General features: G+C 37.9%; 2 protein-coding genes across 6 annotated transcripts; both read left to right on the top strand.

The window, feature by feature from the left end:
- Positions 1-1,115: 1,115 nt before the first annotated feature.
- arr3b (arrestin 3b, retinal (X-arrestin)) lies at positions 1,116-5,091 on the top strand. The gene is made up of 15 exons (XM_086158669.1): positions 1,116-1,189; positions 1,599-1,617; positions 2,561-2,591; positions 2,733-2,793; positions 2,903-2,947; positions 3,040-3,233; positions 3,354-3,413; positions 3,513-3,589; positions 3,694-3,829; positions 3,933-4,017; positions 4,122-4,194; positions 4,301-4,438; positions 4,604-4,681; positions 4,779-4,802; positions 4,891-5,091. The coding sequence occupies exons 2-15, from the start codon at positions 1,610-1,612 to the stop codon at positions 4,979-4,981; spliced, it is 1,101 nt and encodes a 366-aa protein (XP_086014795.1). The 5' UTR covers positions 1,116-1,189; positions 1,599-1,609; the 3' UTR covers positions 4,982-5,091.
- Positions 5,092-6,356: 1,265 nt separating this feature from the next.
- On the top strand, positions 6,357-14,731 carry rab41 (RAB41, member RAS oncogene family). 5 transcript variants are annotated; one of them, XR_015107043.1, is made up of 9 exons: positions 6,357-6,554; positions 7,646-7,704; positions 8,963-9,016; positions 9,885-9,990; positions 10,316-10,427; positions 11,183-11,276; positions 11,658-11,751; positions 12,140-12,206; positions 12,826-14,731. XR_015107043.1 is itself a non-coding variant. In XM_086158675.1 (8 exons), exons 1-8 carry the CDS (start codon positions 6,476-6,478, stop codon positions 12,888-12,890), a joined length of 636 nt encoding a protein of 211 aa, XP_086014801.1. In that variant the 5' UTR covers positions 6,359-6,475; the 3' UTR covers positions 12,891-14,731. The 5 variants fall into 5 exon arrangements, 4 of the variants coding, with proteins under 4 accessions (XP_086014801.1, XP_086014800.1, XP_086014799.1 ...); XM_086158675.1 differs by lacking the exons at positions 9,885-9,990; positions 11,658-11,751 and adding an exon at positions 9,295-9,400 and having other exon boundaries at positions 6,359-6,554; XM_086158674.1 differs by lacking the exons at positions 9,885-9,990; positions 11,183-11,276 and adding an exon at positions 9,295-9,400 and having other exon boundaries at positions 6,362-6,554.
- The last annotated feature ends 375 nt before the right edge of the window (positions 14,732-15,106 follow it).

The raw sequence follows: 15,106 nt of genomic DNA, 5'->3' as shown, positions 1-15,106 counted from the left end.
GAACATCCTACACGTTCCTGTCTGGCCGGCTCGAAAGATTATCTAAAACCATGACCCTGGATGACGGTTGAATGGAGGCCAAAATCATTACCCCTGGCTGCCAGGGTGTCACAATCTTCAAAAAATCCAATCACTGACTTGTCATTATTTAGTCAATTAAAGCAGGCCACAAAGGGTGAGAAGATTGTTTACCATTCGAGCAAACAGATTTGCCTCGATACCTCTCTGTGCCAAGGTAGTGAAGTGATTGTAAAAAGATTTGGCAAGCAAAAGGAGGCCGTGACCTGGAGGCCTGGGCGATACATTCCTGCAGCCCTGATCAAGTCATGTACATAACTATTTTCAATTATATGACCAGAGAAACTCTAAATTACTTTTTACCAAACATCCCAATGTGTAACACTAATAAGAATTAGATTTTTTTAATCAAAGTGATACTCTGGCTCACACCGCAGTAAGTCAGCAGGTCACCTCCGTAAAACCTGACAGATTGTAAAGCTTGTCTGGGAGCCATCTGCCATCCCAGCTACCATACCAAGCAAATCCAACTAAAACCACTTTACTATCGTCTTAGCAATGGACAAGTCTCTGACCAGTTACACACATTAGCGCGAGGCAATCAGAATCCATATTTTTAGCAAGGTTTTCAATCATAATTGTTGGACATCCAGGGAAAACCTTATCTCCATTGGTTCTCCAATATGAATGGAAAATTCCCATTTGGCACAATGGTATTAACAAATTGGCATTAGTGAGGCATTTCCTTTCAGCACTATAGGTATGATCATGTCATTTGGTTTTAGGAAAGATTAAACACATGACATCCATTCATTAGAGATTTCCATTCATGATTATGTCACATTTTTATCCCCCAGCCATCTAACCATTGTGCACCACCCCAAGCACTCAACTTCCCAACATCCCAGAGCTTACAATTTAAAAGTCACACACTCAAATTATTTTTACACACTCTAGGGGCCTAAACTGTAGTGGTCTAATGAATTAATCTGATCTTCTCGAAAACCACCTGCTTTGAGAGGCTATGTAAGCTGGAAGGAGGGTTGCAAGGTTGGGAGGTCATACTATAAAGACCATCAGGAGGCAAGAGTTTGCCACTCACACACAACACGCTGTCAACAGTGACGGATTAAAGATAACACAGGAGACTCGTGGTAGTGGTGAGGGCACGGTAAGTGAGATGTTTCTCTTCCCTAACCACAGCACTTTAGAAATACATGAGGAGGTAACTGTAAATTCCACATCTTAAATATGTGGTTACTCAACGGAAGAAAATCAAAGTTTACTGAATGCCTTGATACAGGTGCTACTTTAGAATTTAAAATTCGAGTTTAGAATCCGCTACATTCATTATTGAAGGGTCTCAGAAGGAAACTCAGGTGATAGTTTCTTTTAATTATTATATTTACAAATGAACATTAGACAATTGAAGCTACCACTAATCTAATATATGAAATAGTTATCTATTGATTGATTCAATACACCTTATTTTCAAGTTGCATTACTTGAAAATATCCTGACACTGAATTGCCAGCATAACTCTTTAATTTTTTTCTTTTCATTTTTTAACTGCACATCAGATCTGATCAACATGTCAAAGTGAGTATGACCATTCTTGCTACTTTGTGCTTTCTAAATTAATGATAATAATAATATTAAATCATTTTATTTGATGTTGCCCTTCTTGACACTAGAGGACACCATACAGGCATATGCAAAATAGTCAGTTAACTGGTTTAAATAACAATGTACCTCTATAATTGAATTTACTGATGCATTAAAATGCCACAAGAGAACATATTGTTATAACCACCTCTGAATGAAAATGAGCACAACAGATGCTGTGATCATTTTTAAACTTTTACTGAATGATCTTAGCTGCCAGAGGTCAACAGTCCCTAAATTTAAATGGTGATCTAATGTACATTTGTTCTTGACCCATATGATGGAAGTTATAGGTGAGCGATAAGGAGGTAAAAATGACAGATTTATAGAGGTTTAGACAGGAATTTGTGATAAAGGTATTCAATCTCTGCAACTCCTAAAACATCTCAGTTTATGGGCGATAAATCCTGATTAAGATGGATTGTGCAGATTTGAGTACAGATTTGATCTCGACACATTGGAACACATTGGAAATTTCAAGTGGATTACTCAGCATTCAGCTGGAAAGCACCGAGGATTATTCATTTGTTTGGGCCAGGACACTGAAGAGAAGGGTTTCCCTTAAATGGTTATGTGATTCTACCGTCGGAAGGGAAGAATAATTTGGGATAATTGATGAGTAATTTACCGAAACCTTACATTTGTCAGAATTTCAGATCTACTTTATTTATGAAACTGGATGATTTTAATGGTGGTTGTGATGGTGGTTTAAAAAAGTTTGAGACCACTTCATGAAGAAACTTCAAATGAGGAATACATATCACATAATCAACAAGACACCAAGTTACATTTTAACTTGATCCTGAAATCTAGGGTCCTATATGTGTAGTTAATGCAAAACTTTTAGAGATGTAATTTGCATTCTTCTATATTTCAGAGTTTTTAAGAAGACCAGCGGCAACGGACATGTAAGTAGTCCCTGTAATGTAGTTGTTATTGTGTTTCCCTTGGGGCTGGGAAGAGAGCAGTACTTTCCAAATTACTTGAATATGTCCTACAAACCTGTGAATTTGTAACATTTTCTCTCGGGGTCTCTGTCTTTCCCTCAGATTGCCTTGTACTTGGGGAAGAGAGACTTTGTGGATAATGTGGACTCAGTGGAGATAGTTGGTATGTGGCAACGTCTGTTTATGTGCTGTCACATTTGCACATGTCATCATGTACAGTAAATGCATGTCGCTGTGAAGTCTAATGCCTGTGGACCTGTTCTCAACCGCAGATGGGGTTGTTAAAGTGGACCCCTCTGGCCTCAACGGCAGAAAAGGTACTTTTAATCTGCAGATGCAATTGTAAACTTTACATGTGACCACCATAAACACAAACTAATAGCAAAGAAAAAATCTTTTTCTTTTGCAGTTTATGTTTACCTTGCTTGTGCCTTCCGCTATGGAAGCGACGATTTGGACGTCATCGGGCTATCCTTCAGAAGAGACATTTGGATCCAGCGTGTGCAGGTGTACCCACCCACAGATGGAAACTCAACAAAGTCCCCAATGCAGGAATCCCTCATGAAGAAAGTTGGAGAGCAAGGCTGTCCCTTCTCCTTCCAGGTGAGGGTGCATCTCACACTGTATCCTTTGGTGCAAAGTCTTTTTCATTGGCTTCACTTCAGCCCTTTCCTCTCACTGTCTACATTATGGAACAGCATTGATTGTTTCTTCTTATTTCAGATGCCAACAAACCTGCCATGCTCAGTCGCCTTGCAGCCTGCACCAAATGATTCCGGCAAGGTACCGCTACACTACTTTTTTATTTCTTCTTCCTCGTCACTCATTTAGGTGATTTCTTTGAATGGATATATCTATATTTGTCATCCGGTTACCCTTTAGGCTTGTGGAGTGGACTTTGAGGTCAAAGCATACATTGCAAATGCAGTCAACAATGTAGATGAAGTTATTGAAAAGAAGTAAGTATGTTCATGGTATTAGTAATATTCCATAGTTGTGGTGACAATATATGCTAAGGAAAAACATATAATCTCATGTGTGTTCACTTTGTCATATATTTTAGGGACACCTGTCGTCTGATGATTAAGAAAATACAGTTTGCACCTGCAAACAACCGACCCGGACCCACGGCTAATGTTTCCAAGCAATTTATGATGACCGATAAACCGGTTCACCTCGAAGCCTCCCTTGAAAAAGAGGTGCACTGTCCATCACTTCTTCCATAATTTGGCTTGTTTTAGGAATGTATGTGTAATTATGGATGCATTTAGAGAGAGATAAATAAAGATATTTCTTTTCTAGATTTATTACCACGGGGATCCAATAATGGTCAAAGTCAAAATTAACAATGAAACCGCCAAGGTTGTGAAGAAAATCAAAATCTGTGGTAAGAATAATGACAGGAGTAAACCTTGAATGATATTAAACTCTAATGTGTGTGTAGAGCAGAGCCAAAGAAAGCAATTAACAAATGCTTTAATTTTCTTATAGTTGAGCAGCTAACAAATGTGGTGCTGTACTCATCTGACACTTATACCAAGGCTGTCTGCAGTGAAGAATTTGGGTAAAGCCTTCATTCAAAACACTTCTTTTTGTAAAAATGGCCAAACATCCTACAATACAATTTATGATTTGAAAAAGCAATGTAGTACTATCTCTATATGTCACAGGGAGACAATAAATGCCAACTCCTCATTTGAGAAGTCCTTTCAAGTAACCCCCCTGCTGGCCAATAACAAGGAGAAGCGAGGTCTTGCAGTTGATGGGCGGCTAAAGGATGAGGACACCCACCTTGCATCTACTACCTTGTAAGCCATTCTGTAGCTTTCAGAAAGAGCTTACACTGAGCCAGGAACAGATTTCATCCTCTTATTGAGTTGTGGTGATACAACTCAACATTGTGTCATCCACTTACCGTGTTTTAGACTAAATCCTCAGGCTCTGGAAGCTAAACTATTCCTGTCCTCTTGTAGGAGTCAAGGTGATAAGGAAATGCAGGGAATCCTTATCTCCTACAAAGTCAAGGTCAATCTGATGGTTGCTGGAGGAGGGTAAGCATTTTAACTGCATTGGAAATATTAAATATTTCGTTTTTTTTGTGTTTTGTATCAAGCTGACAACTAAGGGTTTCTTTTATCATTAACACAGCCTGCTGGGCGGCCTAACAGCAAGGTAAGGGTTTATTTTTTTCTCTCTCAGGTGATCTGGTTTGTTTTACATGTATTACATTGTTTTATAATTGTTGTTAATATTTTTTTAGTGACGTGACTGTGGAGCTTCCACTGACTCTGATGTCCCCTAAACCTGCAGGTGGAGTTTCTTTCATAAGTTTGATTGAAAACAAAATGTAATTTATATGTATACAAAGTATACTCACATATATGAATATAATTTCTATACTATATATAATCTCTGCAAATAATCCCATTATCAATAAGAGTAATGTAATGCAACCAACTTTTTTCTCTATTAAATGCATTTCATTGCTGGATTCTGCAGAAGTGTAAGTACAAACAATCTCTAAATAGAGCTCTTTTTCTATATATATATACAATGTATGGCCCTGTGACTGCGGCTTCTGACATGGTGTTGATGCTTTTCTTGTGTGTGTTTTGTTTTAATTTGTTGTTTTTTTTACAAACCACAGTCAATTGGATTAAAGGCCTCTTTAGTTCAGGTGAGGTTTACACTGATTCAGATGCATATTTTCAATGCAGGTTCTCTGTTTGAAATGCATGCCTGATATCAAAAATACAATGTTCAATCTTAACCTTGATACTATATACAATCATAATGGAGAAATATTGTAAATGTATAAGAAAGAATACATTTGCAAGGCAAATGAATTAAACTGGCAAATGGATTTTGAATGAATATACTAGTGTACCAAAGTTCTGCCCCTTGTATGTGTGATATGAAAAATTTACACCATCCCCAAACTCTCTTTTTCAACATATTTCCTCCCTTCTCTTGGTACACAAAGTCACATTAAATCATACTCAAGGCTATGATCTTAGCTATAATGTCATGGTGGGCATATAAAAACTATCATATGGTCATGTCTTGATCTCAGGATGGACATCAGCATTGAGTCCATGGAAGGATGAGATGTTCACCAAGGGAAAACCCTCCCTCTACCTGAAAAAAATGCAACCAAGGAATTCAACAGCATTGAAGAAAAGTGTCTGTGCTTTCAAAATTCTTGTTTCTTTGTAAATATATATATTTTACTGGGCATTACTGTGACAGCTCTATTAATCAATGAGTCTTAATTGTGACGACTCCTGAATGCCAATATAGCTTTAAGTAGACGTAAACATATATGATCCTTTTGTTTTGACAAAGAAATTGTCTCTTAATATAAAGTCTAGGCTTTTCTTCCTGTTTGTTGTGACCAGTAAAAATGCATAACAGCTTCCAACTGTAATGTGAATTGTATTAGAAATGTAAAGATTCTGTACACAAACGTGTGATGAGGATTCTCAAAAATTCTCCTGACTCTTCACAAGAAGGAGGAATAAACGCTGTTTCACCGATATTATGCTGATCGTCCGTTTATTTGGAAATATATATATATAAAATCAATTAAATATCCAGCTAGCTTCGTGATGCTCTGTCTGTTTAAAAGCCACTGATTTCTGTGGTCGGCATCAAAAAGGCGTTGCCGGTGCTCCGTCAGGTTCTGCATGTTCTCTATCGGCGCCTCGTGGCGGCGCTATTTCGCCTCTGCGTTTAAAAACAATAGCATTGGTGCGGGATACGCTTACGTTACTTGCTTTAAGTCTAGACACCTCTCCACTGGCAGCGTCAGCTAGTTAGCTGTTTATTTTTTTTATTTTAACAAAATGTCAACCACGACCGGCGGCGGGGAATTTGGAAACCCCCTTCGGAAATTCAAACTTGTCTTTCTGGGCGAACAGAGTGGTAAGCTGGAAATGGTATAACTTATGGTGAGAAAATTGTTTGAAGTGGCTGTTGGTCTGCTAACTAGCTCTTTGAGCTAGCCTTATTGCTGGCTAACGGAGTAGTTACCGACCGGAAACCTACGGTTAGTGGTGATACATTCGAAGACATTAGAATGTTGGTTTCAAAATGAACATAAATGTATTAAAGATGAGAGAAAGGGCGACAAAAAGCCCCTGGGAATGTTCATACTTGTGAATCGTGATGATGTCATTGCACAGCATGCTAACTCGTCAACAACTGGCTTCGTCTTCATGACAAAATCCGAAACCTGCCGTTTCTGCGCCGGTATCGCTCAACTTGTTTACTACAAGTTTAAATTGGTTAGCTTTTTTTAATCTTCTTTGTCTAATCAGTGGCATTCGTTGTCACAATGTAATGCATTTAACAGTACAATTCGCCATTTATTACTGGTTAGCCATTTTAAGCTAACAAGGTGCTGCGGTTAACATAGGTCTAATTACAAAAAAAATGCAATAATAATATTTAAATGAAATAAGCATCAGAATCAATTTCTAGTGAGAGGACTCTACCAAACTGAATTCGCAATATAAGTTGTTACAAGTGACTGCTGCCTAAAATAAGACTCTTTGTATACATGACAAGCTGCTATCCTGGTACGGCAGCACCTCTCTCAGCCACGTCGACCGGTAGGCCAGTCGGCCTTCTCTGCGACTTCTCATTGCCTAATATCTGGGAGGAAACGGACGTTGTCCGTCCAAGATCGTAATCTTACTTTGCCTGTCGTACTTGACTGTTGCGGTGTCTCCGATTGACGCAACAAATATGAGAGGCAAAGCTATGTTCATTTTCTAAAATGTGTGGCTCCACCCATATTGCCAGCTCAGCGTGTGGGTTAAGCATTGCACATTGCATCAGTAATGAGAGATAAAAATCTGTCCAAGCCATTGAGTGAATCGCCCAGTTTGCATTCTTTTCAAGTGTGGAAGAAATTCACTAATTTCAAACGTATAGTTTGGGGTTTGTAGGATATGGTAATTGTTTGCCAGTACTCCAGTGTAATACTTTGTATGCCACTGTTTTCCCTGCAGTTGGGAAGACCTCACTCATTACCAGGTTCATGTATGACAGTTTCGACAACACCTACCAGGTAACGATACATTCATAAAATGGTGCATGTCATTTAATTCAAAATGATATATATGCTAAGTCAGGTATAATTAAGAGGCATTAATTGTGTAGTCACACAACAGGACCTTCTTTAAGAGGCGTAAAAATGCTCAAACAAGCAATCCCTTCTTTGCTATGAATAGTTACATTGAGAAATCTGGCGTATAATGGTGCCCATTCACTTTTTCTTTGGGTGTTTTCACAGCTCATTGTTTTAATTAGATTGAACTTATGTAGCGTCAATTTTTTTGTTCTCCCCTTTGGTTTACATTCACATTTGAGTTAGAAAGCCCAAAACAGACAAACCTTACCAGTGAGGGATGTCGATATGTCCAACTTCTAGGGTTACGCCTGGTCTGTAAACCAATATGTGTACATATGTAGGCTGTATGAAACCGTTCCTTAATCAATTCATGTAAATAATTATGTATTCAAAATCTATGAGAAGTAAGAAGAGGAATTGTCTCACACAATTATGGAGAATCTCTGTAGGTTAGGAAAAATACTCATACTCGATGATTAAGAGAGGTAGGTGATTTAAAAAAGATGATCTATGACATGATGGACTATAACTCTGTTTACCAAACATGGATTTGTTTAAAATTCAGTGCATTACAAATTCTGTCGTAGTTTGGTTCAACTATAGATAGTACTATAAAAGATACTGTGTTGTGGCTATAGAGCATATTTGATACTGCCAATCCATTTTATCTGAAAAATACCCACAATCATATACTGTGAATGAAACTGAGACACCAGCCATGCTTTCAGTTGCATGAGCTCTAAGGCAAAGAAGCTCCAGATTCATTCAGTTAAATTTTAAGATTCATTGGTCAAGTTTTCTTACAATATACCAATATATCTCACTCACACAGTTTGCCTCATTTCTTACCAAAATGAGGCAAACTGTATGAGTGATACATGCTTGTCAATGACTTTTTAAAGTAAAAATAAGGTATTTGCAAAGTTGATTTGCTACCAGGACATTAATTAGATTTGCAATTAGTGCTGTATCTCTGAAAATTGTACAGACAATTTTTTTGTTCAACAGTACAAAGCATGCTGTAGGTGATGTGTAATAACAAAAGTGAAATTGTAACCAGCCTACTTGTGGATATGTGGGAAGGGAAAAAATGTTCTACTTAATTCTAACAGAAAGAATTTTTGCTGGACTTGTGTTCATTATCATTTGAGGTGAGTTCGTCAATCATTATTTTGATGCAGTGATTCTTTTACAGGCAACGATTGGAATTGACTTTTTGTCAAAAACCATGTACTTAGAAGATCGTACGGTAAGCCTTCTCATTGTGAATTTATTAATTTTCACAGCCCATAGAAATTAAACTGCTTATAGCACGCTTCAGCTTTTTATGAAGTCCCCACCATTTATTTTCCTTTCACCATTTTACATTGTGTTTTTACCCTATCTTAGCACTGGACATTACATTTATCATACATGTTATCCTTTTTTTAGTTTCCATTTTTATTTAAGTTTTTTGTTTCCCTTCCATTCACTTTCGGGGTCATCAAATCCCACCTGTATCTACATTCGTTTCATGACTGGCCACAGATCCGGCTGCAGCTTTGGGATACAGCCGGACAGGAGCGTTTCCGCAGCCTCATCCCCAGTTACATCCGTGACTCAGCTGCTGCTGTTGTGGTTTATGACATAGCCAGTAGGTATCATGGCCTTACCTCCTTGTCCGTTGGTTAGTACGTGCAAGAGCATAAACCAGCAGTCACTAGTCTGGCTACTCCACTGGACAACACAAAAAGGGCAAATTCCAAGCTGTTTGCTGTCAAAGCTATAATAAATCATTTCACCAGCAGTGTCCACAGGGGTCAGTGTTTTCAAAATCCGGTTATGTATGAGGCTGATGGAATAAGTAATTGAAAATGTCTTCAGATATCGACTTGTGGCCAAAGACCTTTTGAAATGGGATATGGCTATTCAACAGGGCCCCCTTTTTACACATCTATTTGCATAAAGCTGTTCATCTCTGCCCCTGCTGCACTTGAATGATTCTCCCCTCCTTGCATTAAAATCATCTTTAGTGCTTGGCTCACTGTTCCTTCATGCTTTTTCTTCTTCTTTGTTCTGCACCCCCCTGTTTATCTCCAAATCTTTGTATTTTTCTTCCCCTCCGTTTCAACCCCCAGGTGCGACTCCAACTGTGGGACACTGCTGGACAAGAGCGTTTTCGTAGCTTAATTCCCAGCTACATCCGTGACTCTACCATTGCTGTGGTTGTTTATGACATCACCAGTGAGTCAGGGCTGTACTCTTAAGTTCTGTAGGGTCTACAGTAATTGTATAGAAACCACCATAGTGTAGATGCACATGTTGCCGGTAAAAAAAAATCTGCAAATTTCTATAACTTCTTTCCTTCATTATTTTCTAAATACTTTAGTTCACTAACAACAAGCTATTCTGATGAGAGATTTTCTACCTCCTCTCTTTTTACACATTGATAACTGCTTCTACTTACTTTTAACTGTAGCTAATAACCCCAGTAAGGGATACTCTTGTCTTTTGTGACTGCTTTTTCAAAGTTTATAAAATAATTTTCTTTTGTTTGTTTAACTCCCAGATCTTAATTCGTTCCAACAAACCTCGAAGTGGATTGATGACGTTAGAACAGAGCGAGGAAGTGATGTCATCATTATGCTTGTTGGAAACAAGACAGATTTGGCAGATAAGAGGTACATGTGATGTATTTGAATCAAATTTTGGGATTTTTAGTTATTTCCAAGGTTTAAGAATATTTTAATGTAAGGCTAGAAAATAAAGAAAATCAATGTTGTGACAATCAAAGCCAATTTTTTCAGATTTTATATACATAAAAGTATTTCCAGCTGATTTCTTTCATGTTTTTGTTTTTTCCCCAAGTTTCTGGTTGGCTTTTCTTTCTTTTCATATTCAGGCTTTTAGTTGTTCTTTTTTGTTAACTGCTAAACATAAGGCTAAATGTGAAAATATTTCATTTTTGTCTCACAATGATCTGTGTTGAAAGTAGATTGTATAATTTTGTACCAGTTTTATTAGATAAGAACTCTGAACAATACAGTTACTGTTGTCGCCCAAGTATGGTGCCCAGCACTAATTGAACATGCTAGTACTCTTGAGAAACTCTGCCCAAACCTGGATACCCACATTTTTCCCTTTAGTGTACCCCATCCCATTTGACTATTATATTTTGGTTTTGTGTTTTTTTAATGACTGATTTCAGTGCTTCCTGCATTTTTAGTTCTTATCATTTGAACATTCTGTTCTGCCTGTTTTCCTTTGCTGTACTTATTTGTGTTGGCTTTCCTGGTCCAATTTGTTAATGTCATTATGATTTTATTTTGTTTTTTTAATTTATTATGTTTGTGTGCGTGTGTGTGTGTGTGTTTTGGCTGTATCACCCTGCCACCATACCTTCACCCCCACCTCCCTTTTCCTGGGACTGTGGCAGGCAAGTTTCTGTAGAGGCGGCAGAGAGGAAAGCTCGTGAGCTCAATGTGATGTACATAGAGACCAGTGCCAAGGCTGGCTATAACGTCAAACAGGTTGGTGTCTAGCAATAGCATTAGCCTATAGAGAAAATGGGCCTAACTGTTAATAGCAGAGGTCATGTTATCAGGGAGTTCTTGTCATGTGCAGTGCACAACTCCTCCATGTAGTCATCATATGGATTAAAGATTGATAGTTAAATGAGTCATTTTCCTGCTGCTCAGTCTTTACTCGGCACAGCAGCTCCCATCCCTTTGTCTTTCCCTGTCTGTATATAACTTAACTAACATTTCTCCTTCAGCCAATGAAATTCCATGTTGAGCTTTTTCTGTTTCTCTCTCCATCCTTTCCTTGTCTTTTTGGGCTATCCTCTTTGCGATTTTCTTTCCATATCTATCTGTTCGTCCATCTCCCCCCCTCTGCTTTTACCTGAGCAGACAGATCACCACGGAGGAGGGCGAGCAGAGAGCTAAGGAACTGAATGTCATGTTCATTGAAACCAGCGCAAAGACTGGCTACAATGTCAAACAGGTAGAGATCCTGCTCTCTCAGGGTAGTTAAGCCAATTCTGCCCTCACCTTCTACATTTCACTACTTTTTACCGCCTCTTCTCTTGTGACTCATGACATGCCTCAGCATTTTCAGGACATCTACTGTTTCCACTCTCAAGAAAACCTTTCTCATAAAGGTCTTTTTTTTTTTTTTTTTTTTTTATTCACTTGCTACACACAGCAGGCTGGCTGCTGCTGTGCTTGCCTAAGTAGAACTTGATATATTGAAATGCTTTGAAAATATTCCTTTCTCATAAGAATTGACCTATTGCAGTAGATTTTTATTCCAAATCTCCCACTGTTAGTTGGCATTCGTTTTTCTCGGAGTGAATCAAAGCCAATTTAATTGTCCTGATTTTATTCTGTAGCTGTTTCGTCGTGTTGCTGCGGCATTACCTGGGATGGATAGTACACCAGAAAAAAGCAAAGAGGACAGTATCCTTTTCAAAGTTTCTTTAAACAGAACTTGCTTTCATATTTTTGTCATAAGTGGACCGTGTGCTTGTACTTTTTTTTATAGGACGAAATTAGGTGATTTGCTCACCCATTTTAAATGTATTTTGAATTTTATTCAATTTAATTTCATACATGTACTCCTTTGCACTTTGAAAACACGACTTCTTCTAAATATACCCACACCCCATCATGTCCAGCTAAGACCCAAATGTGTGGAATAGATACTTGATGAGCAAACTGTATAAAAGTTGGAACTTTCTTTGGATTAGGTGGTAATTGTATCTTCACATTCGATGTAAATATTCATTTTCACAGAGTGTTTTTTAATGCTGAATTAGTTGTATTTTCACAGTGTGTAAGTAGTATTTTTAAACAAATTATCTGAGCACTACGTTCACCACTGTATATTGTATTTCCATTTTGCAATGGCAAAGTAATGGCTATTACTTTATGTTCATCGTGTCTTTTTGCACCTATTTTTACTTTGCAGCAATGAAATTGGAGACTATTCTCGGTTTGGTGGACACCAGTTATGAGTTATAAAATGCAGAAGCTGTAATTTTTAAATAATTGATGATCCTTTACAAAACCTTTGCAGTGATCGACATCAAACTGGAGAAACAGCCAGAGATGACGGTCACTGAGAGCAGCTGCTCATGCTAGTGCATCTCACCCCATCTAGCTTGTCTCTTCCCCACCAACAGCTCGTCTCTCAGTGGCCACTCTCTCCACCCTTGGCACACTGCCATAGTGATGGAGGACCTGTCTTTTTTTTTTTTTTTCCCCCTTTTTCAACTCAGTGACTTACCAGAGTAACCGTGTGGATGTGCATTACTGTATCTGGGGAGAAATAAGGTTCAAAAATAATAAAAAAAAATAAAATAAAATAAAAAAAAAGAAACAAGTTCAATAATATGTTCAGATTTTCATCCAGTTGCATGGCACTATATAGGATTGCAGACAGACATAGCTAACTGCTTTTGGGTTTTTTGCACAGTTCAAATAGTGTTACTCTTGTCATTGTGAATCGCTTGGGATAATTTATGGTTGAAACCTCAACCCCATTTTTTTAAATTTTATTTTTAATACTGCTTTTATTATTTCAGATGATGAATTGTCTCTAATTCTTATCGTATTTTGAGGAAGTAGACGGGATTTGAAAACTGAGGTTGCATCCTTGCTTAATCCATTTCACAAAAAAAAACAAAACGATACCCTTTCATCATGTATTAATGGACCCATTATTCGATACTGTTCATACCTGAAGGTGACAACTGCGAATTACAACCATGTGTTAATAGTTTTACATAATATGTATCCTTGTTACAGACCTACAAAGTGACTGTTGGGTGGTAACAGAAATAATGGTTTAAAATGAAAGCCACTTTACTAAAACAATTACAAACATAAAAACTTGTTAAAATTAAAGCAGTTCCCTTTCAAGCACTATTAAATTAGCTGCCAATATGTTGTACAAATTAGTCAGAGGAAACATTTTCAGCCACTGAAGGCCTCTAATTTCTCCATGCACATGGATAGTTGTCACTTTGGTCGCTACAATGTTCCCACCCTCATGGATGAATTGTGTTGTTCATTACACTATTGCAAGAACATGCAGCATGCTCACCATGCAGGATTAATATGGATATGGAACACAGATGCCTTGCTTGTTTGTTCACCAATGTTGTGCACTGAATCAAGCCACAATATTGTATAATATCAAAGAAGCCAGCTGACTGGTTCATGGCTTCACTAGTTGTTTTGTAGGGCTGGTAGAATGAGTTTATCCTCAGATACAGCTAACGCTTACTAACGCCCTCGCTGTACAAATTGCTGAGAAGTTAGTTACAGTATCTTTTGCTGTATTGCTATTGCCTGTTTAGGACTGTTGGTTTTATGTGTTTATTTATTGTTACTTGGAAGTTACAAAAACAGTACATTTGACCAAAAGTAAGATGCTGACATGCCTGTTGGAAGTTTATTTATTTGCGTGTCTGTTTTGACCCCACATTTAGGCCTCGTCATGTATCTCTCTCTCGCCACGCTGCTTGAAATGAGCTCCTGCAGTGTGTGGAGTCAGTATCTTGTCTTACAGTCAAGTCAGTAAAGGCTGCACCACTTAGACACACACTCACGAACACACACGCACACACTCGAAAGTGGAACACAGATCGACTAATTAGCCATAACAGTTCTGTGGTCCTTTGCTGTAGCTTGTTTTGAAATGTTAGCATTTTTAAATGGATTTCAAAAATGTAAGTATTTAAGGACAACATTTTAACATGAGCAGCTCTTCTATTACTTGTCACAACTAGATACTTGGCTTTGTGCTCTTCTGAATTGTGTCTGTCCATTTGAAGTATGCTGTCTACTCGTGTTTAGCAAAGTTTGTGTGAATTCTATTACTATATGATGTAAAAAAACAAAATTAAAAAAGGAGAGTTGATGAAACACAAGTGTAGGCCTACCACATGGAAGAAAATAAAGATTTCACCAAAGTTAAACCAGTGCGATTCCCTTTCTTTGAGAAGAGGTCCTTGAACACTTTGTTCAGTCAGCGTTGATGTTTCATGTTTGACTCATTGGTGCAATGTCTAATTTTATGTTTTTTTTTTTGTCCTGATGTCACAATACCACCAGCAAACAAACTCATTGAATGTAGACAAAGGTGTGGCAAAGTATTGTGTTCTGCTCCAATCACACATATTTCTATAAAAACTGATCCTGCTATTTAAAATGCACTCCACAGACCCAATAACACCTATTACAGATTGGATTTTATCAACACGTCAGTCTTTGTAACTAAGTCACATATAACTTTTTGGAGAAGTCGAAGGTTTACAATTCCTCACCTGTGCGGCACACCTGGATACCGGAAG

Source organism: Fistularia commersonii, chromosome 13 (assembly GCF_037954325.1).
Source record: "Fistularia commersonii isolate RoL2024-O1a breed Wild chromosome 13, RoL_Fcom_v1.0, whole genome shotgun sequence".
NCBI classification, from domain to species: Eukaryota; Metazoa; Chordata; class Actinopteri; order Syngnathiformes; family Fistulariidae; genus Fistularia; species Fistularia commersonii.
Note: the sequence above shows the minus strand (reverse complement) of the source record. Positions and strands in the feature narration are given on the sequence as shown.